Raw genomic sequence first — 23,604 nt, forward strand, 5'->3', positions numbered from 1 at the left:
GGCACAGGCAGAGAATTCCCAAAACCTCACCTCCGTCATCCCCTCTATTCTCTGTAGGGCAGTGGAATGAGAAACAGTTTGGGTTAAGCTGCTTCTGTTCTTCCATTAGTTCTGGTTCTTTTAAGCCAAAATTACATTCCAGGCAGATTGGATGGTCTCAGCCAGTTGCCTGAAGGTAAAGTACAAAGAATTGCCACCCTGTGCTTTCTGGACTCAGCTTGGTGAGTGAAGGAATGTACCGTGGTTCTGGTTCAGAAAGAGGTGGGTGGGAACCCTGCCGCTCAGGTGTTTTAGACTCAGGAGGAGGAAGGAAAAGGTAGGAAGGGAACGGAAGGATCGGAGCTATTGTTTTGATTCATCGAGCCATCTTTTTTAAAAATTGAGCTCTCTCAGTATTTAATAAGTTGATTGACCCTGGCACCTTCATTCAGTAGGTCCGCAGGTAAGGAGCACATGTCCCCTTTGTAAATTCCTTACATGGCATCCTCACTTGCTCTTTTGCTTTCAACATCCTCCGATTTGGGGGGGCCCAAATAAATGAAGTTTTCTGATTCTAAAATCTGGTTTTAACTAAACTAAACTTGACAAAATAAACAAGTTGGCTTCCAAAGATTCCTGCAGGGAAACCCCAGAAGATAATCCACCTACAATAAGAAAATGGCAGAGCAGACACTTTGACTGCCAGTTCAAGTTCTCCAGCAGGTGTGGAAGGAGTTAAAGAGCAAGGATAGTTGAATCAGATTTGCCAAGACATTGATCTCCATAAATTATAAGAGAATTTATCAAGGGACTATTTGAAATGCAGATTTAGATACACTATTGTTAATAGTGAGCTGCACCCTATTGATATATTGAGCCGTGAGATATTAGCCAATGAGAACCCAAAGCCATCAAAATTAAAATTAGCAAGACATTTACAAATAATATTAGTCTCACTTGAGTTCATATTTTGGCATGTGCTTTATAATGTGAATATTAGTTCTGTCACACGTTTGTTTACATGATATACATGTTTAAGAGAACACAGTTAAGAAGCAGGTCCCAAATCTTTTTACAGGTAGGGGTGCACCATAAAAATTTCGGAGACCACATGCCTTCAGTATAGGGTCTTCTGGGCTAGACTTAGAACGTTCCTCAGGAAAATCCTAGACGATTCATGGTGAATTTCAGAGGCCTGGTAAAATTCATTCTGTTTTAGCCACCTGGCATTAGCCTTGACAGCGATGTCTAGAAATTATTAGGTAAAAGGGAGCAAAGGCGAGTGAACATTCTCAGATCTTCCCGGCACATAACTAACTGGCATCCTCTCACATTTTGATCTGAGATTCCTAAACAGAAAGATAGTCTTTGATGCAACCGAACTCCCAAACTGAGATTCTGGGCTGGTAGGAACTAAGCTGAAAAATGTTTTATTTTGATGTTAGATTAAATATTATAAATACAAATTGTGAGTGTACGGGAAATTCCAAATGAATGCCAGGAGGTTTCTGGCACCTCGTCTGTTGCAAGGCATACAGAGGTTTATGTCAAGAACAGTCAACAGCAATTTTCCATCTCCCCTGGGAAAAGAATGAGAGGAAATCACTAATGTGGAATGAAAACACTAATTTGCAATCATGTAGGCAGTCGCTGTGTCCAAGGATGCCAAAATGCTTTTAAATACAAGTCATCAAGTTTAGCAGATGGAAAGCCAGCAAGAAGTAAATCACTTATTCAGAGTCTCTCCTGGACCAAATACAAGTGCTGTGGGGATTATGGTCAGTCTCCTGAAACCATTCTTCCCCCGCCACAACCAAGGTCCTGCCGTGAGTCATGCAGTGCTTTAAACTTCGGTCCATTTAGGGACTTGGCTTTCTTCTACAAGATATCCAGCATCATCTTGGGTAGAGAGAAACAGATACCTTTTTGGCGATGTTTTATCTCCAACAGAGCCCTACCTACTTCGCATCAGGCTAGACTTTTCAGATGCTCATTGAACACGTTAGCTTCAATATCTCCAGTTGTTTCAGACTCAAATCCTAAAACAGAATTGATCTTCCTGCTTTTACCTATGCTTTTTCTCCTATCTTTCTGTTTATGTTTTAGTACCATTCATTATATACATTCTTGTTGAAGCCAGAAATCCAAGGTGCATAAAGACTTCTTCTCCATCACTGCTTGCCTCTGATGTGGCTAAATGGAGGAATTCTCTCTCCAAATAGTCCTTGGATGTGGTCTCCCCTATATTTCTATAGACACAGCCTTAGTTCTGGCCTTCACCATTTATTATCTCAGTCATCACAATCCCTTTCTAACAGATTTATCAACCTTTGATATGATTTCTGTCTCTCCATTCAACAGATCCTTGAAGATCATCACCCAGGTGCCAGGCACACTGCAAGGTGCTAGGGACACAGCACTGAGCAATCTCCCTCTTGGAACTTATACTCTGGTGATGGGTGTAAATGGAAACATAAGTAGAGCAACAAATGAAGTATTAAGTGCTGGGTAGAATAGAAGAGAATTGATTTAGGTAGCTTACATTCAGGAGGGTCTCTGAGGCGTCCTCTATGCCAAAACCTAGCAAAGAAAAGGAGCTCGCTCTAGTGGGGTGGAAAAGCATTTCAAACAGAGGGAATGTGAAATGCTGCTCACAAAGTGCTACACTTTCAGAGACACAGGAGAAGAAAAGAACTTGGCCTTTTTAAGGAGTCAAGGAGGACTGCTGTGGTTAGCATGCAGGGAGACAGGAAGCAAGCACGACCAAGTGAAGTTGGAGGTACCGGCTAGGGCCAGAGCACGCAAGGCCTTGGAGGCCTGTCTTCCACAGCCTGAGAGGTATTCTGTATTCGGACTTGGATCACAGCATTGACACTCTTAAATCGTGTCTCCCGGTTACTCAAGGGATAATGTCTAAAGTTTGTATGATGTTCAGGGCCCCTCCGGGTCTGGATGCCACTTGCCTTTCTAGCCCTAGGCCCTGAAACAGCCCACAGTCACGCGTCATCTATATATCCTAGCAGGCCTCCTCTTCACATGCCTTCTGTCCTGCATGTGATGACCACTGTTTCATCTTCTAAGACTCATCTTAAGTTTCACAGGAGGAGTCAAGATATGCCTCTCTGTTATTTCAAGGGCAACTCTACTGTTGCCTTGGGCTGCTTTGTACGTCTCTCCCACCATCATGCGCACTCCTGAGAATGTGAGAGTCTGGATCTTATGTGTTGGGGTGCTCATGGTGCCTGGTACAGAACTGGCATTCAATCCATGTTTCCTGAGGGAGGGAAGGCGGGAAGGCAGGAGGAAAGGAAGAAAGTTTTGCCCAAATGCACTGGAGTGGGATGCATGACATTCTGATTCCATCTATTCTAAGGTTCAGTCTATTTTTTTAAATCAAATTAAATTTTAAAGAAAAAACGAGTGGCTTTTATATGTGATATGTTAGCCCAATTAGTTGTAAACAAGGTTTAATTATCAGAGAAATTCTTAGGAAAAAAAAAAAAACACAACAGGGCATAAAGGAGCAAACTTGCTATCTGTAAGACCTGGAGGTACAGAGCTTCAAAATTCCACTTCTTGAATAGACATCAAAGGCAGTGTCTCGTGGACAAGAGAAAAGTGACCACCTTTACAAAGGAGGATGACAAGGTTGCTTTTTAAGAGTTGAACCAGGAAAAAAGTGGATTATCCAGCTATGGGAGGTAACGTATGTGAACGGACATACCCAAAACTATTATCAAGGCGACCACGCTGTCATCCCAGCAAGGGGGAAAAGAGCATCAACAAATACACAGTGAGAGGAGAGGCAAGTGATAGGGATGCAACGATGAACCGACATGATAAATAGTTTCATCATGACAAAGGAAAATTCTTTTGTATTGTACGTAGTGACTTTGGACGTAGTGACTTTGTACGTAGTGACTTGAACGTAGTGACTTTGAATGTAGTGACTACGTTCGCTTTCTGGTTTATACATCAGCTCCTTGTGAGTTTGGGAAATGCAAGTCAGTGCGTCTGTCTTTGGGCACTGACAGTGATGACCGTATGACCACAGGCTGAAGAACAGCCTCGGCACCGGGGTCATTTCACCCGGGCTGATGTGCTGGGCGGCCTTGCCTGGCTCCCAGCTGGTCAGCCCCAGGCGGGGCTCACTGCAGCCCCTCTCGCATCCAAATATGCGCTCTGGGCCAACAGCAGTACAGCGAGTCCTTTCATCAGGATGACAACACAAGGCCAAGTGCATTCCATTCACGACCAGACACAGACGCAGCACGAAATGTAACTGACACAGCTTGGGCTCCTAAGTGACCTTCGGATGCCAGTGTCAGTCACATGATTCTAAAGCAAAATTAAGCTTGGGTTCTATTCATCTGGAATGCATTACTAAATGAAGACATGGAATAGAGGTGACTTTTTTTTTTTTTTTTTTAAGAACTTAGGAGCCAACTCAGTGGTGGGGAACGGAGGTGCTTGGAACAGGAGAAAGAACTAAAATGGTGCCCACGAGTCCGAGAAATCTGCGATGTTACGACATTTCCAACGCGGACATGTAAATTCGCTACGGCTTCAGGTGAGCACGCTCTTGTCTAGAGGAGAGTACTGGAAAAGGTGTGGGGGGACTAATCTCTCAGCTCACTCACAGTGAACATTCGCTCCAACGAGGCTGGGGTGCCATGGGAAGGAGGTTGATAGTCCGGAGTTGGTAACTGGAATACCACACGGCTGGAAGGACTCCCGTCACACGGCAGCCTGATACACTACAGTGCGATGTGCCCAAAAAGAACTGAATCGAGTCTCAGGTGCTGCCGCCATTATGAAGACTCGTATCCACAGTGCTGCACATCATGGTGATGAAACCGGGCATACCTGGGTTTCCACCAAACTTCGGAGGAGTGGTGTTGCTTAGGATACCACTCTGCCGCTAGAGCTGGAGAATTCCTTTCCAAACTCAGACTACATCAAAAGAGCTCATCTCTTTGACAAAAGACAATCAGCTGTCCTGCTGATTTATGTGTTTCGTTTCTTTCATTTTTCCTTTCCTGTGTCACGTCACAGTTCCCTGGTTTGAATTTACCAGAAACTCAATTTTTCTAGAAAATCTAGCTCCGAAAAATCACTGAAGAATCCCTTTCCCATATTTTGATGGTGGATCCCTTTGGCTGCCCCTGGCCAAATTCAAATCCCCTGCTGCAACATTTTTTGAGGTTTAATATTCATCCTTATATATTTAGTTCCACTTAATTAAGCTAAAGTGTTATAGACAGCTTGTTTGCATCCTCTGTGACCATCAGCTAATTCACAATATCTTTAGTTTTATGGGGAGTTTTTTTTATGTTTGCAATAAAGCAAAATTTTAAACCGTTAGTGTGTATATCTTGGTGTCTTTTGGTTCAGGACCTCTGCAAGTCTTCTGCTGTGCACCTGGGTAAAACAACCTTGAGGCAGCACAGAGTAAAAACCTGAAGGGCAATGAGGTCTGAGAGAGTATCCACTGTTAAGCCCATGCTGAATTCGACTGAAACCATCTATGGGAGATTGTATTACTACTCAGAAAATATTATCAATGACATGTCAAAATAAGGATTTATATTTAATTGATTACTGAGAAAGGGGAGTATTGTTTTCATGCAAGACACAGATTTCAAAAAGGTAAGATAGTTTTTGATCTCTTTTTCTAGAGACTAAGAAAAATATATGTAAGTAAAATTTCCTTTTTTTAAATGTTCTATTTCGAACTGAGCCAAAGATAATCAAGTTGAAATAGCATCATTTGACAAAAAGAAGGGATTAAGAAACAATGACATAACCAAGTAGACGAAGAAGCAAGGTGTTTCACCATAGAAGTATTCCAGCTAATGAAGAGAAATGATGGAGTCGGTGTATCATTATTTTGTAAACTTCTAATGAAATAATGAATCTAGGCAAAGATCTTTAGTGTCCACTAACAACATAAAGAAACAAATAGATATTATGTATTTCTTGATACAATATGCAATAGCATTTATGAAGTATTCTTCCCCTACTGGGATCAAGTCTGTAGATCAAACTGTTTACCTAAGGAACCACAGGGGACAGAAAAACATAATAAATGAAAACAGCAATGCAATCAGAAAATCTAAAATGTGGGAAACTCCACAGGACAAATGACCTGGTGTCTTAAAAAAATTAATTACAAAGGAAAAAAGGAAATAGCATGGAGTACAGAAACTTCTAGATTAAAAGAAAACTGGGAGACACCCAACAAAGGCAATGCATGAAAGTTGTCTGGATCTTCGAACTAATTATAAACAAATGGATGAATTAGTGAATGTCCAATCAGGGAAATTAGAACTATGTATATGATAATACTGAAAAATTATTATAAATGTTTTTAAATGCATGACAATTGCTCTGGAATTATGCTTGAAAAAGCATCCTTAACTTTTTATCAGTGTCCTGACATTTTTAACAGATGAATTATAAAATGTCTAGTATTTGCTTTAAAATAGTCTAGCTAGTGAGGGAGAGTATTTCAGATGAAACAAGAGTGGATTGGTGGTTTTGTAGCTGGATATTGGGTACATGGGATTTATTATGGCATTCTAATCATTTATATGCTTGAAATTTCATGATAAAATGTTGAAAAATGTTAAAGTTGGGGAAAAAAAAGTGATGGAGAAGACTTACCCTGTTGGATATCCTTCATTTCTAAATGCAAACTAGATATCAAGATTCCCACAGTTTGAGATCGTTTTCCATCCAATAACTTGATGATCTGGAATTTAAAAATAAAATCAATACAAGCTCAAATGACCATACAATCTTTCAGAAGCATATCAAAAGCATTAAGATTTTTAGATACTCTGATGAACTAAACTGATGCTACAGTCACTCTATTTTAATGATACTTTAATTTGAAAGTGACTTATCTACAACTATAGATATTTTAGAAGATAAAGGAAAAACACCACCCCAAACTCTGCCCATCTAATACAAGCACAAAAATCTTTATGTACTGTACTCCGATCTTTTTATTCAAACACTTATTAACTCTAATTGCAACATATGTACATTTTATATCCAACTTTCCACTTATCATTGGCACATTTCTGTATTGCTACTTCTTAGGTCACTTCAGAGCCTCCAGTCTTTTTGGCTGTGTCGTCTGCCCAGTGGTTTAGGGGAAAGATCAGCGTGATCTCAACTCAGCTGTCTACCAGTGATGCAGCCTTGGAAAAGGCCAATTTCTTCATCATGGAATAGGGCTGACTATATTTAATCTGTACACTTATTCTAAAAATTACAGGACATAATATATGTAAAGCACTCGTATAATATATATATTTTTTAAAGATTTTATTTATTTATCTGAGAGAGACAATGAGATAGAGCCTGAGAGGGGGGAGGGTCAGAGGGAGAAGCAGACTCCCTGCTGAGCAGGGAGCCCGATGTGGGACTCGATCCCAGGACTCCAGGATCATGACCTGAGCCGAAGGCAGTCGCTTAACCAACTGAGCCACCCAGGCACCCCTCGTATAATATATTCTTAACACAGATTATTTAAATAAAATTTTCCTGTCTTGGAAATTCTTGGAGAATTGAGTGGCTTCATATTTGTGCTATTTTTAATATAAACAATATAATACTTTGTACATTAAGCCTTAATTTTAATTGCTTAAAATTGTTCTTTTATAATAATATAGATATGTCAAAACTTTACAGTCTTCTTATAAACTCCAAATACCTCATTGCCAATTATGGAAAGAGAGCTCTTCATAGTTTTGGTTTCTCTAAACCTAGTAAGCCAAATCAGTTCCTTCTAACACATCACACAGTGGCCACTAAGGGAAAAAAAATGATCTTTTCTCTCATGTGACACAGCTACAAAAATCAATAGGGAATGCACACAGAATATCACCAAATCTTAAGTTTTTTAGTGCACTTTGCTGGGTAAAATACAAATGAAACTAAACAGCTTTGTTTCTCCTTCCACCTAGGTACTTAGAAACTTACCAAAATATAGTGAAGATACAGTAAGAAATATTGCATTTATATTGGTACTAAACTAGCTGAGTTGCTTGCTGGTTGAACAATAAGGAATAACGGAGTTTGTTCCAAGATTGTCTAATCACCAATCTATCAGTCAGTCCTGAATCAGTTATAGCCAGCCCTTTATCTTTCCTTTCCCTGCTCAGAATGGCTACTTTTATATAACTATTAAACCTAAAATACAGTAAATACCAAGCTTTCATGAAGATAAAAGAAAATCTGATTTTTTAGTCCAATGTGTTTAATAATTTCAACATTAGTCTTTTTTTTTTTTAAAGATTTTATTTATTCATTTGAGACACAGAGATACAGAGAGAGAGAGAGAGCATGAGCAGTGGGAGAGGCAGAGGGAGAGGAAGAAGCAGACTCCCCGCTGAGTCAGGAGCCCGATGTGGGGCTCGATCCCAGGACCCCCGGATCATGACCTGAGCTGAAGGCAGACGCTTAACCATCTGAGCCACCCAGGCGCCCCTCAACATTAGTCTTAAAGATTCTTGGGGGATACAGAATTTCAAGAGTTTTTAAAATAAATAAGAAGGTAGGTACTTGGTCTTTTAATTTTTTTTTATATGAAAGCAAAAGAGAAAGAGATTATATATAATCAAATAGTTTCTTTAAAAATGCAATTTCTGGCTTTCTCTTAGATTGAGAACACAAATTTAAAATGAAATGATTTTTAAAGTCCAATACAAAATTAAGAAAAACCACGTAAGTTTCATGTAAATATTCAGCCATTCGTTCATTCATTCATTCATTCATTCAACAAATACCTGCTGTAACTCTTTTATGTGCCTGACACAACTTTGGACTCTGAGGATACAGAGGTGACCCAGACAGATCAAGTCTTTGCTTGCCCTTGTGAAGTCTGTAGAGCTTAGTTATCTAAGAAAATCACTTTGGCTTTGTTTTTCTTTCTCAAGATTGCTTTGGCTATTTGAGGTCTTTCGTGGTTTCATACACATTTTAGGATTATTTGTTCTATTTCTTTGAAAAAAATTACATTGGAACTTTGATAGGGATTGCACTGAACCTGTACATTGCTTTGGGTAGTACAGATATTTTGACAATATTAATTCTTCCAATCCATAAGCACAGAGTATATTTCCATTTAACTGTGCCTTTCTGGGGTGCCTGGGTGGCTCAGTCGTTAAGCGTCTGCCTTCGGCTCAGGTCATGATCCCAGGGTCCTGGGATAGAGCCCCGCATCGGGCTCCCTACTCCACGGGAAGCCTGCTTCTCCCTCTCCCACTCCCCCTGCCTGTGTTCCCTCCCTCGCTGTGTCTCTCTGTCAAATAAATAAATAAAATCTTTAAAAAAAAATAATTGTGCCTTTCTTTCATCAGTGTCTTAAACTTTTCAGTATACAGGTCTGTCTCTTACCTCCTTATTTAAATGTATTCCTAGATACTTTATTCTTTTTGATACAACTGTAAATGGGATTATTAATTTCTGGGATCATTTACTGCTAGTATATAGAAATGCAACAGATTTTTCTCTATTTCATACCCTGAAACTTCACTGAATTCATTTATTAGTTCTAACAGTTTTGAGGTAGAGTCTTCAGGGTTTTCCATATATAAATTAAGGTTATCTGTAAATAGTGACAGTTTTACTTCTTCCTTGCTGTAATGGATGCCTTTTATTTCTTTTTCTTGCCTAATTCCTCTGGATAGTTCTTCCAGTACTATGTTGAATAAAAGTGGCAAGGGAGGGCATCCTTGTCTTGATCCTGATCTTAGAGGAAAAGCTTTCAGCTTTTCAGCCTTGAGTATGATGTTAGCTGGGGGCTTGTCGTATGTGGCCTTTATTATGTCGAGCTATGGTCCTTTTCTACCCATTTTGTTGATAGTTTTTATCATATATGGTTGTTGAATTTTGTCAAATGTTTTCTTTGCATCTATCAACCAATAATTATAACATTGTTTTTAAAATAACTTTTTAGAATCATGCTCAAGTTTCAAATAACCAGGTCCAATTTGTATAGAACCCTCTATTAACTGAAAATTTCCCTTGTTTTTCTTTTATTGCACTATATGCATTCTTGGTAAGGTAACTCTTAGATGGATAAAGTGAACTTCAAAAATTCTTCTCTAAAGAGAAAGAACACATGACAAGAAGATAAACTACTATTAGGTGTTTATTCTCCCCCATCCACTAGCTTCTCTAATATATCCTGGGCTTGGAAGAAAGCAAACTCAATCATCTACTCCTTCCATATTTGCATTACTGAAAAGTGTGGACTGGTAACCATAATGATTATCTGGAAAATTTTTAGAACCTTAATGTTCCTGAGGTTGTCAGATATTTCATTGCCCTTTTCATAGTAGGAAATTAAACCAATACATTTTTAAAAATAGCCACAGGATTTAAAATACAAAGGTTTTATTGAAACATTTATTCATTAAACAATTTAATTCATCAGCACCAACCCATTCTTTAAGCCTGCTGGTTGTTATTATCCTGTGCCATTTTAACAATTTTTAAAAGTTGTCCGGCCCAAGTCAAAGGTTCCCAACAATGTAACAATCTAAGTAGAAATACAAATACAACTAAGGACTACAGCCATAAATACAACGATCCTTTCCCCCACTTTTAGCTTTAGCATGCTGAGCTGCCACAGCCTCTTGGCCAGCTATGAAGAGTCATCAGCATCATAGTCTGGCAACTAGTTGTTAAGAGAAAAGTCAGGAGACCAGCCTTCTATTTCTAGACCTTCCCTGGCTCATCCTTACATCAATGCTGAAATGTAGTCTGTCCAATTCAACAAAACGCCAACATGCAAACTCCTGTGTTGGGGTAGTACTGCAAAGGGTGTAAAGATTTATAGATATAGATATAGATATATAGATATATCTATATATATATCATTGCTCAGTGGGAGTTCAAAGACTAGTTTAAAGGGGAAACTCCTATAAATAAGTCTGATACAAGGGAGTTATTAACAGGGATCAGTGGAATATAAAGAGATTCTAATTGTTTCTCGTATATGACCCTCTGTATATGCCCTTCGTATATGAGGCAGGACTCACTGAAAATGGGGGTTTTGAAGGAGGTGGCTGTTTGGGGCCCAGTCTTCCTCTGGGTAACCTGAGAGCTCCCCAAAGTGACATTCAGTGCCCTTCTCCTGAAACAAAAATCCAGGTCGCACGTTCAGAAAACTATTCCGTGAAGGAGATTTGAGAGATGATAAGCTCTGCAGACCATGAGCCACTAAACGTCACCTTGAATCATGTTGTGCTTAGCCATATAGAGAGGGACTCTTTCCATCCTGCACGACTACTGGCTCTTCCAGGCATTAGGACAAATGAGCAGCAGGGGCTTTCAGATGGCTGACAACCTTGAAGCCAAGGCACTGCATTTGATTGTGGATACTGGTAGGCTTCCCAACTTTATTAGTCCATAGCTTCATAATGTGAGTGTCAAACAAATGGTTTTCCATGTGTATGTGGAGCCAGTAGGCAGAATGATGCCTTGAAGTTCCCGATGTGACTTCCTCCCCAGGCAGGCTCTTAGGAAATCAGTGCTTACCCCATGCTGTTCAAGAAAGATACTTCGGAGAATATTTATGAGACAGTATGAGTACCTGTAAAAGTCTGCTCATGCAGTGCATACACTAGTTGAAGTGGGCTTGAGGATCATTTACCCTTAGCATTGAAGAAACTTGCAAATGTTGTCTAACTTAAACTTCTGCCTTTGGGTAAGCCCAGAAATTAAAGATGGACCTTACTTTACAAGGAGGTCATACTTTCAGAAATTATTAAGGTTATCTTCATACAATGCACACATATTTAGAGCCATTTTCTCTCATCAAACACAGCCTAAACTTTTAATCCTATTCCTATTCTATGACTACTCTCAATGCCCATTTTCATTCTTCTTTATCCTCATGTACATATTACTTGATTTGTCATAATCCTCAAAATCATTTTCTAGTATTAAGTAACTTCTGGCACCAGCGAGTTTGACTTAATGTCTGACTCAAATTCCTCATGCTTCCATTTCAAATAATCTTTTTTTTGCTCCCAAGGAAGGCAGACAATAGCTGGTCTCACCATCCTCTACACAAAGCTCCTTCACAAACCTTAAGACGGTCATTTATTATTTTTTTTTAAACAAGAGATGCTTTCTATCAAATCTTTGAAAATCAGTTTTTAAGAAATGTTAGCAAGCCCTCAGTTTATCTTGGTCTTATCTGGAGTCAGCTGAACTTGGCAGCACATAGCTTTCTCCTAGGTATAATTACAGTCTGGAGGAGAATGCAATTTGTGCAGCATTCCACTGACCTACAAGCTGACCTTGTGCAGGGGCAAATTCACAGGTTGTGTTAAACCCTATTAGACATGCCTAGTTTAAGGCGAAGCCTTTCCAGACCCCCGTCGCATGCTGGATTAGGGCAGTCACACACGCGTACTATTACGTTGCCTAAGGAGCTCTTGCAATGCCTTTCCGAGAGGGGATAGGCAGGCCAACATCCCACACTGCCTAATCTGCACCTTGAGCTGGTGTATCCAAATGATTATTATTTCTTACATATGCAGATTTTTAGAAGAACCTGCCTCTTTGAATAAGAATTAAGACAGAAATGGGAAGACAGATTTGCTACACTGGAAAAAAAACACACCCTGACTACTCAGCTAGAAAAGTCTTGCCAGACAGACTGAGAAAGAACTCCTGCCAGGCCCAGTGGGATTTTTCACATCTACATAAAATCCACATATATTTCAGCTTTCTGCCCGAGCTTGGCAGACGTGGCCAGAAGTAAAAATAAAAATAAATGGTCTGAATAGCATACTTGGCCAAGTGAATTCGGTAGAGCTACAAAATTAAGAGAATTACAGAAGCCCTGTTCTTCCAGGGAGCCTTCCCTGTCTGAACCTGAAGATGATGAATTTCCCCACCTACACCTTCACTGGACATCAAACACAATCAAACCTGTGCCAGATCAGGTAGGTACTCTGTTCTTTGGCTTAGTCCTCACATTTGAAATTTCTCAGTTTCAGTCATAAGATTCCCATCTTCAGTGAAGTTGGTTTTATCATAGAACAGGCGCCATATCTAGTTAAATACAGCCACATATGTTATTGCCAACAAACATCTCCCAGGCACTTTAGGCAAATAAAGACATGTTAAAGTTGCAGCCTTTCCTATCTGAATCACCCTCCCTCCACCAAAAACAAACAAATAAATGAAGGATCCACAGATATGGGCAGATATTTCCTTACGTGACAAGGATATATTTCAAATATCCATGCGTGAGTCATGTTCGACTCTAGAAGAAATGAGTCCGTGGTTTGCCTCTCTCAAGGAAAACTGAAGACGGTGGAGAGTACGCAGAAAGGAGACAATCTGCCTCTCCAAAGCAAAATTCTAAAAAAACATTATTTCTATTTTTGTGCCCTCAGACTGGTGATCTTTGGCTTATGCTTCATATCAGTACTCACTGACCGCCATTCTTTGGCAAAACCACAGACATTAAGAGGCTGGTATAAAGCCCATGCACTACTAATAAAAAGGCAGCTTGTCTCATTGACAGGAATCCCTTGCTTTTCTAAGCCACTGGCTGCCAAAGGGATCCAGATGCTTTCATAAGGACTGTTGCATTTACCTCAAAGACATTCTTGTGGACTAAGCAGGTAGGCAGACAGAACCCTACGTTAGAGACTTAGAAATTGATGAACCTATCCTACAGGCTACAAGCTCTGATAGTCAAGCTGAAAACCTGCTCTGGATACGTCCGAATCACAAATATAAATTCGTGTGGAGTCCCGACCAGCTGGATTGGAGAGCAGCATCTTCTGCGGACGAGATAGGGTATAACATGGAACCCTTAGCTTTAGTGCTCCTTTACTGAACTGTCACCCACTCGCAACCCCTCCAGCACCAAACTGCAAATTCTTACTTTGTAATTAATAGAAATCTAATTTGGAAGAAAGAGTGAGAATTTCCCAAGGGAATTCTAAGAAGTGATACAAGATAATACAAGGCCATGAAGCATAATACCCCATGGATGCAGGCCTTATACACAAAATTTAAAAAAAAAAATTCATGGGACAAAACAACGGACACAATCCCACTTTCTGTTCTTGTGCCCTCCCTGCCATTTCTAGTGTGGCAGTGACTGGAGGTGAGACAGGTAAGCGACTCCTCCTCCCAGCCGATGCCAAGGAGCAAGGGCCAGCTGGAGGGGACCGGCAAGACCAGAGCTGGCTATCATCTTGCTCTCTCTCTCTCCTCAGGGAGAGGGAGCGCTTCCTTGGAAACATGCAACTGTTTCTTGGCAGGTGCCCAGGAAAATAAATGCTGACTCAGGTTCCTTGTCCCGTCTCCTGTGTTCTACCCCCTGCCGCTCTTTGGCATCACCGCCAGAGGAGTCGGTTGGCTGGCTCCATGGTGCCATATTATGAAGTGTCACCTGACTTGGTACAAACAAGCTGATGGGTCAGCAATGGCCAGATAGGCTTCTGGGTAGTGGCGTCTGTCAACTGGCCTGATGAGGCCATTAAAATAAGCTTTCCACACACAGCCTGATTATCTGTCCCGCTAAATGTTTCAAGGAAAACTAAGCTTCACTGTTCTGTCAGACTGCTAGGTCTGAATCTCTTCCATGGCCTTATTTTTGGGGACACATAAAATTGCTCAGATGAAGTTTACTTTAAGGATTTAGGCTTTTCACCAAGAAATGTGAAAAGGTGAATTGTCATCCTGTCTTGCGTCTGAGAACATATTTGGCATCCCATACCCTTACTGATGAGACAGAAAAGCCCTTTTATTGGTTTTCAGACCAGCGAATTCTGTTCAGAAAGCAAATGGAGAGAAGACCACAGCAGGTGAAGGCCGGGGCTGGGACAGGGTCGGGGGCACCATGGGGTGAAGGGGGGCAGGAATATGGGCAGGAGATAATTCTGGTGGTTTGGAAGTTTTTGTGTCAAAACAAAATCACATGCATTTTCCCACTGATCAGAGATTCAGGAGAGAAAATGACCAAGAGACATCCGTGCATTCATTGCCCTGTCTTCAGGCTGGGCCAAAGGACCGCCACACAGAGGTACAGGTGAGAAACACCATCCTATCGTCTCTGAGAGCTCAGGGCCCCTTCAGGGGTGCTTGGCTGTAACAAACATGAAACAATGCTAAGCCACTGACAGCTGACCTGGGGAGAAGCAACTAGACAGAGGGCTATGTGGCAGAAGGAAAATGAAAAAAGAAAACAGGAGACTATGAAGAGATCCAACCTCTAGTAAAACACAAAACCAAACCAAAACAAAACACAGGCCCAACTGTCCAAGACTTTGCCTTTTAAACTGATGGTGTGCATGCTAAGCTACGGTGGTCCAAGAGTGAGACGAAAGAGGGACTCTCTTTGTGACAGATATTAATAACAACAGGATAACCCAAGAAAATTCAATTCCATGCCCTCAGGTGGCCTCCAACCATCATGGCTCAAACCCTCCCAAGGCCAGGAACTTATTCCATATGTATAACTCGGCCTTTAACAGCTGGGTGGAGAATTTATTTACTCTCTGTTTTAGGAGGGATGGGAGTACAGTGGCTCACCACTCAAGATATACCAGAGGCATGGAGCTTTAAGTCATGTTTTATTGTTTTTAAATTTCTGTATTTATAATCCTACTTTAAAATCCCATCCCAACAAGCAATCTGCATGGCTATCAAAACAAGTAGAGGAAATGTTCCTTCTCTTCCCCTTCTCTCCCCACTGGACCTAGCACTGAGGAGAAGGGTGAAAGCTTTCTTTCAGTCATTCCTAAATTGCATGGGATTGCATGGGGTGGGGATCCTACATACTTCTACAAACTGTAGGCAAAGCCTGCATGCAGTTGCCTATAGAAAACTGTCTATAGTATAAGGCAATTAAGAATTTGTGGGATATCCTCTAGAAGTTTAGCGTGCATGTGAATTACCAGGGACCTTGTTAAAAATATAGATTCTCATCCACTAGGAATGAGATTCAGTTTGGGATTGAACTGTATTCCTTTTACAAAAGATAGGTTGAAGTCCTCATCTCCAATACCTCCGAATGTGACCTTATTTGGAAATGGGATTACTGCAGGTGTAATTAACACAGATGAGGTCACACTGGAGTCGGATGGGCCCCTAATCCAATGTGGCTGGTGTCCTCATAAGAAGATGGCCATGGGAAGGCACAGAGACACGGAGGGAAAATGCCAAGTGATGACAAAGGCAGAGAATGGAATTACGATGCTGCATGCCAAGGAATGCCAATGATTGCCAGCAAGCCACCAGCAGATGGGAAGAGGTGAAGGATTCCCCTACCGGTTTCACTGGGAGGATGGCTCTTTCCAATACCTTGATTTCAGACTCCTAGTCTCCAGAACTATGAGACAATATATTTGTGTTGTTTTTAGTCACGCGGTATGTTGAGGAAGGCCCAGGAAACTAACACAGGGCCTGAGGGCCTTATATTTCTAGTAAGTTCCCAGGTAATACATATGCTGCTGCCCCAGGGGCCACACTCTGGAGTCAGGTGACCTCAAATGAACATATTCTGTTGTTCACTCTCATTGGCACTTAGCACAATATCTGACATATATGCATGTATGTTTATACAATCCCCAATTCCCAGAGTTTTTTGGACTAACCAGCTAGAAATGTGCCCCTGTCCCTCTCCGTCTCCTGAAGGTATGTGCCCAGTCAAGAATGACTGCTTTCTAGTCCTAAGAGGAAAGTATATAGCAATACAAGCCTTTCTCAAGAAACAAGAAAGGTCTCAAGTACACAACCTAACCCTACACCTAAAGGAGCTGGAGAAAGAACAGCAAGTAAAGCCTAAACCCAGTAGGAGAAGAGAAATAATAAAGATCAGAGCAGAAATCAATGAAATAGAAACTAAAAGAACAGTAGAACAGATCAACGAAACTAGGAGCTGGTTCTTTGAAAGAATTAACAAGATTGAAAAACCCCTGGCCAGACTTATCAAAAAGAAAAGAGAAATGACCCAAATCAACAAAATCATGAATGAAAAAGGAGAGATCACAACCAACACCAAAGAAATACAAACAATTATAAGAACATATTATGAGCAACTCTACGCCAGCAAATTAGATAACCTGGAAGAAATGGATGCATTCCTAGAGATGTATCAACTACCAAAACTGAACCAGGAGGAAATAGAAAACCTGAACAGACCTATAACCACTAAGGAAATTGAAGCACTCATCAAAAATCTCCCAAAAAACAAAAGCCCAGGGCCAGATGGCTTCCCAGGGGAATTCTACCAAACATTTCAAGAAGAATTAATACCTATTCTTCTGAAACTATTCCAAAAAATAGAAATGGAAGGAAAACTTCCAAACTCGTTTTATGAGGCCAGCATTACCTTGATCCCAAAACCAGACAAAGACCCCATCAAAAAGGAGAATTACAGACCAATATCCCTGATGAACATGGATGCAAAAATTCTCACCAAAATACTAGCCAATAGGATCCAACAGTACATTAAAAGGATTATTCACCATGACCAAGTGGGATTTATCCCTGGGCTGCAAGGTTGGTTCAACATCTGCAAATCAATCAACGTGATACAATACATCAACAAAAGAAGGAACAAGAATCATATGATCCTCTCAATAGATGCAGAAAAAGCATTTGACAAAGTACAGCATCCTTTCTTGATCAAACTCTTCAGAGTGTAGGGATAGAGGGTACATACCTCAATATCATAAAAGCCATCTCTGAAAAACCTACAGCAAATATCATTCTCAATGGGGAAAAACTGAGAGCTTTCCCCCTAAGGTCAGGAATGTGGCAGGGATGTCCACTATCACCACTGCCATTCAACATAGTATTGGAAGTCCTAGCCACAGCAATCAGACAACAAAAAGAAATAAAAGGCATCCAAATCGGCAAAGAAGAAGTCAAACTCTCACTCTTTGCAGATGATATGATACTTTTTGTGGAAAACCCCAAAGACTCCACCCCAAAACCGCTAGAACTCATACAGGAATTCAGTAAAGTGGCAGGATATAAAATCAATGTACAGAAGTCAGTGGCATTCCTATACACCAACAACAAGACAGAAGAAAGAGAAATTAAGGAGTCGACCCCATTTACAATTGCACCCAAAACCATAAGATACCTAGGAATAAATCTAACCAAAGAGGCAAAGGATCTGTACTCAGAAAACTATAAAATACTCATGAAAGAAATTGAGGAAGACACAAAGAAATGGAAAAACGTGCCATGCTCATGGATTGGAAGAATAAATATTGTGAAGATGTCAATGCTACCTAGAGCAATCTACACATTCAATGCAATCCCCATCAAAGTACCATCCACTTTTTTCAAAGAAATGGAACAAATAATCCTAAAATTTGCATGGAACCAGAAAAGACCCCGAATAGCCAGAGGAATGTTGAAAAAGAAAAGCAAAGCTGGCGGCATCACAATTCCGGACTTCCAGCTCTATTACAAAGCTGTCATCATCAAGACAGTATGGTACTGGCACAAAAATAGGCACATAGATCAATGGAACAGAATAGAGAGCCCAGAAATGGACCCTCAACTCTACGGCCAACTAATCTTCGACAAAGCAGGAAAGAATGTCCAATGGAAAAAAGACAGTCTCTTCAACAAATGATGTTGGGAAAATTGGATAGCCCCATGCAGAAGAAGGAAACTGGACCATTTCCTTACACCACACACAAAAATAGACTCCAAATGGTTGAAAGACCTCAATGTGAGACAGGAGTCCATCAAAATCCTAAAGGAGAACACAGGCAGCAACCTCTTCGACCTCAGCTGCAGCAACTTCTTCCTAGAAACATCGCCAAAGTCAAGGGAAGCAAGGGCAAAAATGAACTATTGGGACTTCATCAAGATAAAAAGCTTTTGCAAAGCAAAGGAAACAGTCCACAAAACCAAAAGACAACCGACAGAATGGGAGAAGATATTTGCAAATGACAGATCAGATAAAGGCCTAGTATCCAAAATCTATAAAGAACTCATCAAACTCAACACCCAAAGAACAAAGAATCCAATCAAGAAATGGGCAGAAGACATGAACAGACATTTTTCCAAAGAAGACATCCAAATGGCCAACAGACACATGAAAAAGTGCTCCACATCACTCGGCATCAGGGAAATCCAAATCAAAACCTCAATGAGATACCACCTCACACCAGTCAGAATGGCTAAAATTAACAAGTCAGGAAATGACAGATGTTGGCGGGGATGCGGAGAAAGGGGAACCCTCCTACACTGTTGGTGGGAATGCAAGCTGGTACAGCCACTCTGGAAAACAGTATGGAGGTTCCTCAAAAAGTTGAAAATAGAGCTACCATATGATCCAGCAATTGCACTACTGGGTATTTACCCCAAAGATACAAAAGTAGGGATCTGAAAGGGTACGTGCACCCCGATGTTTATAGCAGCAATGTCCACAATAGCCAAACTGTGGAAAGAGCCAAGATGTCCATCGACAGATGAATGGATAAAGAAGATGTGGTGTATATATATATACAATGGAATATTATGCAGCCATCAAAAGGAATGAAATCTTGCCATTTGCAACAATGTGGATGGAACTGGAGGGTATTATGCTGAGCGAAATAAGTCAAACAGAGACACATGTATCATATGACCTCACTGATATGAGGAATTCTTAATCTCAGGAAACAAACTGAGGGTTGCTGGAGTGGGGGGTGGGGTGAGAGGGATGGGGTGACTGGATGATAGACACTGGGGAGGGTATGTGCTCTGGTAAGCACTGTGAATTGTGCAAGACTGTTGAATCCCAGATCTGTACCTCTGAAACAAATAATGCAATATATGTTAAGAGAACAAAAAGAAGAAGGTAGCAGGAGGGGAAGAATGAAGGGGGGGAAATCTGAGGGGTAGACGAACCATGAGAGACGATGGACTCTGAAAAACAAACTGAGGGTTCTAGAGGGGAGGGGGATGGGAGGTTGGGTTAGCCTGGTGATGGGTATTGAGGAGGGCACGTTCTGCATGGAGCACTGGGTGTTATGCACAAACAATGAATCATGGAACACTACATCTAAAACTAATGATGTAATGTATGGGGATTAACATAACAATAAAAAATTAAAAAAAAAAAAAAAAGAATGACTGCTTTCTTACATAAGGCCAAGGCCAGCAACACAGATAAGCCATGCCAGCCTCTTAAGGATTCTAAATAATAAAGTTTGTAAGACCTTGGGACTCCCTGTCTTAGCAATATTCCTCATATAATATTAAAACACTGAACCCAGTCTCCTATATATTCTTGGTGACTTCGATAGGGCTTTTTCTCTCCAAAGTTTAGAGTGTTAGGCTTTTGAGGAGAACACGTGCTAATAATTACTCCAAGCTGGGTAGTGATGATGGACAACAGAAATCTTATTATCTTCAATGTCATCGTGTGTCTTTGATATGATAATCACTGCATTCAAGATATCAGAAATGATGGATGGCCTTTGATTCAGAGTGTACCACGATGCAAATTACCTGGCTCTTTCCCACTCCTGCTCGGACGGTGAAGAGCTAGTGACAGTGGGCTCTCCTAGCTTCAGGCCTTGAGCCACCAGGAGGCAAAATCTGGGGCGAAATCCAAAGAGGAACGCTCCCTTCTTTAAGGACGCCTGAGGCAACTTCAGTTTTCCCTTTTATGGACAAGCTTCACCTAGAACAGGAGACCTAAGTATCACACCACTTCTAGTAGGCTCACTGAGTTCGTTCTAGAACCATGACACGAGGATTCCAGGAAATTCTAACAAGGGAGGAAAGATGAAAGAGCACTGTGTATATGTACTTTAAAACTGCTAGGAGATTCTGTCAGGGCTGATGCTATATAACCCAGCACATTTCCCCCAGTTAGTAATTAGTCTTTAGCATCCTCCTCGCGTTCACTGCGCATCCAGCGGGCACACACTATATGCTACCCTTCAGGCGTCCATGTGAATGGGATAACAGAGCAATCCAAAATATTTACTATCATTCCTGAAGAGTGAGCCCTTACCTGCAGCCTGACTAGAGTCATCAGCGTAAGTACCCTGAGGTTTTCATATGGATGGATCACCTCCTAAGAGCACAAGTGCAAAAGGCACACGGTAGGTGATTTGCCCAGAGTCAGCACACGTCTGACTACTTGTCCTGTATGCTTTCCCCTGAAACACATCTCATTCCTGCAAGGATGTACATGCCCCATCACCTGGGTTGCAACAAGGCAATAGCCTCTAAAATGTGAAAATCAAGATGCGTTTGAGTTGTCGGGTAGCAGAGGAAAGGCCTTTCACTTCCTTTTCTCCTAGACAACCAGCCCCAAATAATGGGACTGAGTTTCAAAACCAAAATCTATCTTCAGTGAAATTAGTAGACCCCCTGCAATTTCAAAACAGAAAATGTGAAGCTAGAAGTAGTTGAAAGAGTGGTAAATTCCATGGCACTATGGAAGGACAAATCTCATTGTCTGCTGGGCAAGGGAGAACCTTGGACACGTACGCATTAGAGGGATCATGTGCTTGGGAAGGCAACAGTGAGGCAGGGAGCCAAAAATAAGGGATGATTTAAAAGTTGGTATATAGTGCAGTTACGTGCCAGGTATATAATCTCACCTATATGCTCAGGAAATACAGTTTCTAGAGAAATTCAACCAGACAGACTTGGGGTTCAGGGACGCCAGGCAGAGCAGACAGTGGGGTGGAGGTCTTGTAGTGGAATGGAGTAATTATTGAAATTCCACATCCTTTCTTAGCCTCTCTGTTAGAATGCTAGCAGTCAGGCTGATGCACCACTCCCCAGCCCCAATCAAGTGCCTGGAGAAATCCATCTGGAAAAACAGATCAGTCTAAAAGCAAAGACAAGGGGCCCTCTGGGTGGCTCTGTTGGTTAAGTGTCTGTCTTCAGCTCAGGTCATGATCCCAGGGTCCTGGGATCGAGTCCTGAGTCGGGCTCCCTGCTCAGTGGGGACCCTCCTTCTTCCTCTCCCTTTGCCCCTCCCCCCTGAAATAAATAAAATCTTTATATAAAATAAAATAACAAACTGTAGAAATGATTCCTGAAAGTATAGTCATGGAACACTACCTCAAAAACTAATGATGTAATGTATGGTGATTAACATAACATAATAAAAAAATAATAAAAAATAAAATAAAATAAAAGCAAAGACAAACTCCCAACTGAAATAAATGGCTGGTCTGCAACTGTTTACCCCATGGTGAGACCCACCAATGGGCAAACCTTGTCCATTTCTACTGAGCTTCCATGCAGGTTTATCTTGCCTCAATCTTATATATGATATAGCAGCCAATGGTCACCAACTATTTGAAAAATCCTTGAACTTGAAATACAGATGTCAGAACAAAAAAAATATTAAAAAGAAACTTGGAAGATGGAACAGAAGGAAAGCAGTAAGCAAAAGAAATATGTAAAGAAACTATAATTTATGAATTTATAAATTATGAACTCAAGAAGATAATTGTATTCTTTTAAAAAAGAAGTAAAATGAACTTTTATAAATTAAAATACAATTCTGAAATACAAAAATCTTTGTCTATCACAATAGGAAGTCCATAGTGACTAAGAAAGTGAGAACTACTAATACCTTTGGAAGCCCTCTAGCTTCCCCAAATCTTCCTCCAAAGGACCCACTCTTCTGATTTTATGTTTATTATTCCCTTGCTTTTATTTTTTTTATAAAAATCATTTTGTCACAAATGTATGATTCCATCAACTTTGTAGGTTTTCACATTTTTGACCTTCAGACAAATGGAATCATTCATGACTTTTTTCACTTGACATCTCAGTTAAAAATCATCTATGTGAATGCATGGACCGATAGCTAACTCTCTTTCAAAGCTGTATAGTATTTTTTTTTTTTTAAAGATTTTATTTATTTACTTGACAGAGAAAGAGATAGCGAGATCAGGAACACAAGCAGGGGGAGTGGGAGAGGGAGAAGCAGGCTTCCCGTTGAGCAGGGAGCCCGATGTAGGGCTCCATCCCAGGACTCTGGGATCATGACCTGAGCTGAAGGCAGACGCTTAACGACTGAGCCACCCAGGCGCCCCAAAGCTGTATAGTATTCTGTTCCGTGACTTGACCTCAGTCCATTTGTCTACTCTAATAATAGTGTCATTTTCAGATTTTTGCTATTATAAACAAAGCTTTCACAAACATTCTCATACGAGTCTTCTGGTACAAATGTGCAGAAGTTTGAACAGAGGGTATACACATGTTCATATGAACTAGGTAAAGCCAAATTGCTTTCCAAGTATATGGAGCAACTGACCTCCCAGTTAGCACAATGAGAACTCCTACCATTCCATACCCTCCCGATATTTCAGTTATACTTATTAATTTTTGCCAAGCTGGTGGGTCTAAAATGGTATCTCTGCATTTTCTAGTTCTGACTTGTTGATTATCTCTTTACATGTTTATTGACCATTCATTCCATGACAAGCCTCTTCATGTCTTTTGCCTATCCTTCTAATAGAAGGTGACCAACTTATTATTGATGAGTAAAAATTCTGTATGTATCATGGAGAGTAATTCTTCTTCAGTTATATATGTTATGAATGTCTTCCTCAAGCTTGTGGCTTATCTTTTCATATTCTTTGTGCT

At 40.7% G+C, this 23,604-nt stretch overlaps 1 protein-coding gene and 1 pseudogene across 2 annotated transcripts in view; both read right to left on the bottom strand.

Moving 5' to 3' along the window:
- The window catches only part of FMN1 (formin 1), a 310,736-nt gene that overhangs the window by 173,310 nt on the left and 113,822 nt on the right, over positions 1 to 23,604 (bottom strand). For both annotated transcript variants that reach the window (XM_045900408.3, XM_064570714.1), the window contains exon 6: positions 6,646 to 6,733. In XM_045900408.3, the coding sequence (XP_045756364.1) occupies positions 6,646 to 6,733 (88 nt within the window). The remainder of the gene's footprint in view (positions 1 to 6,645; positions 6,734 to 23,604) is intronic.
- LOC123862792 (small nucleolar RNA U3) lies at positions 21,885 to 22,055 on the bottom strand (annotated as a pseudogene).

The sequence above is a fragment of the Mirounga angustirostris genome, unplaced genomic scaffold (assembly GCF_029215605.1).
Source record: "Mirounga angustirostris isolate CCGP_5_RB_7025 unplaced genomic scaffold, mMirAng1.0.hap1 SCAF_9, whole genome shotgun sequence".
NCBI lineage: Eukaryota > Metazoa > Chordata > Mammalia > Carnivora > Phocidae > Mirounga > Mirounga angustirostris.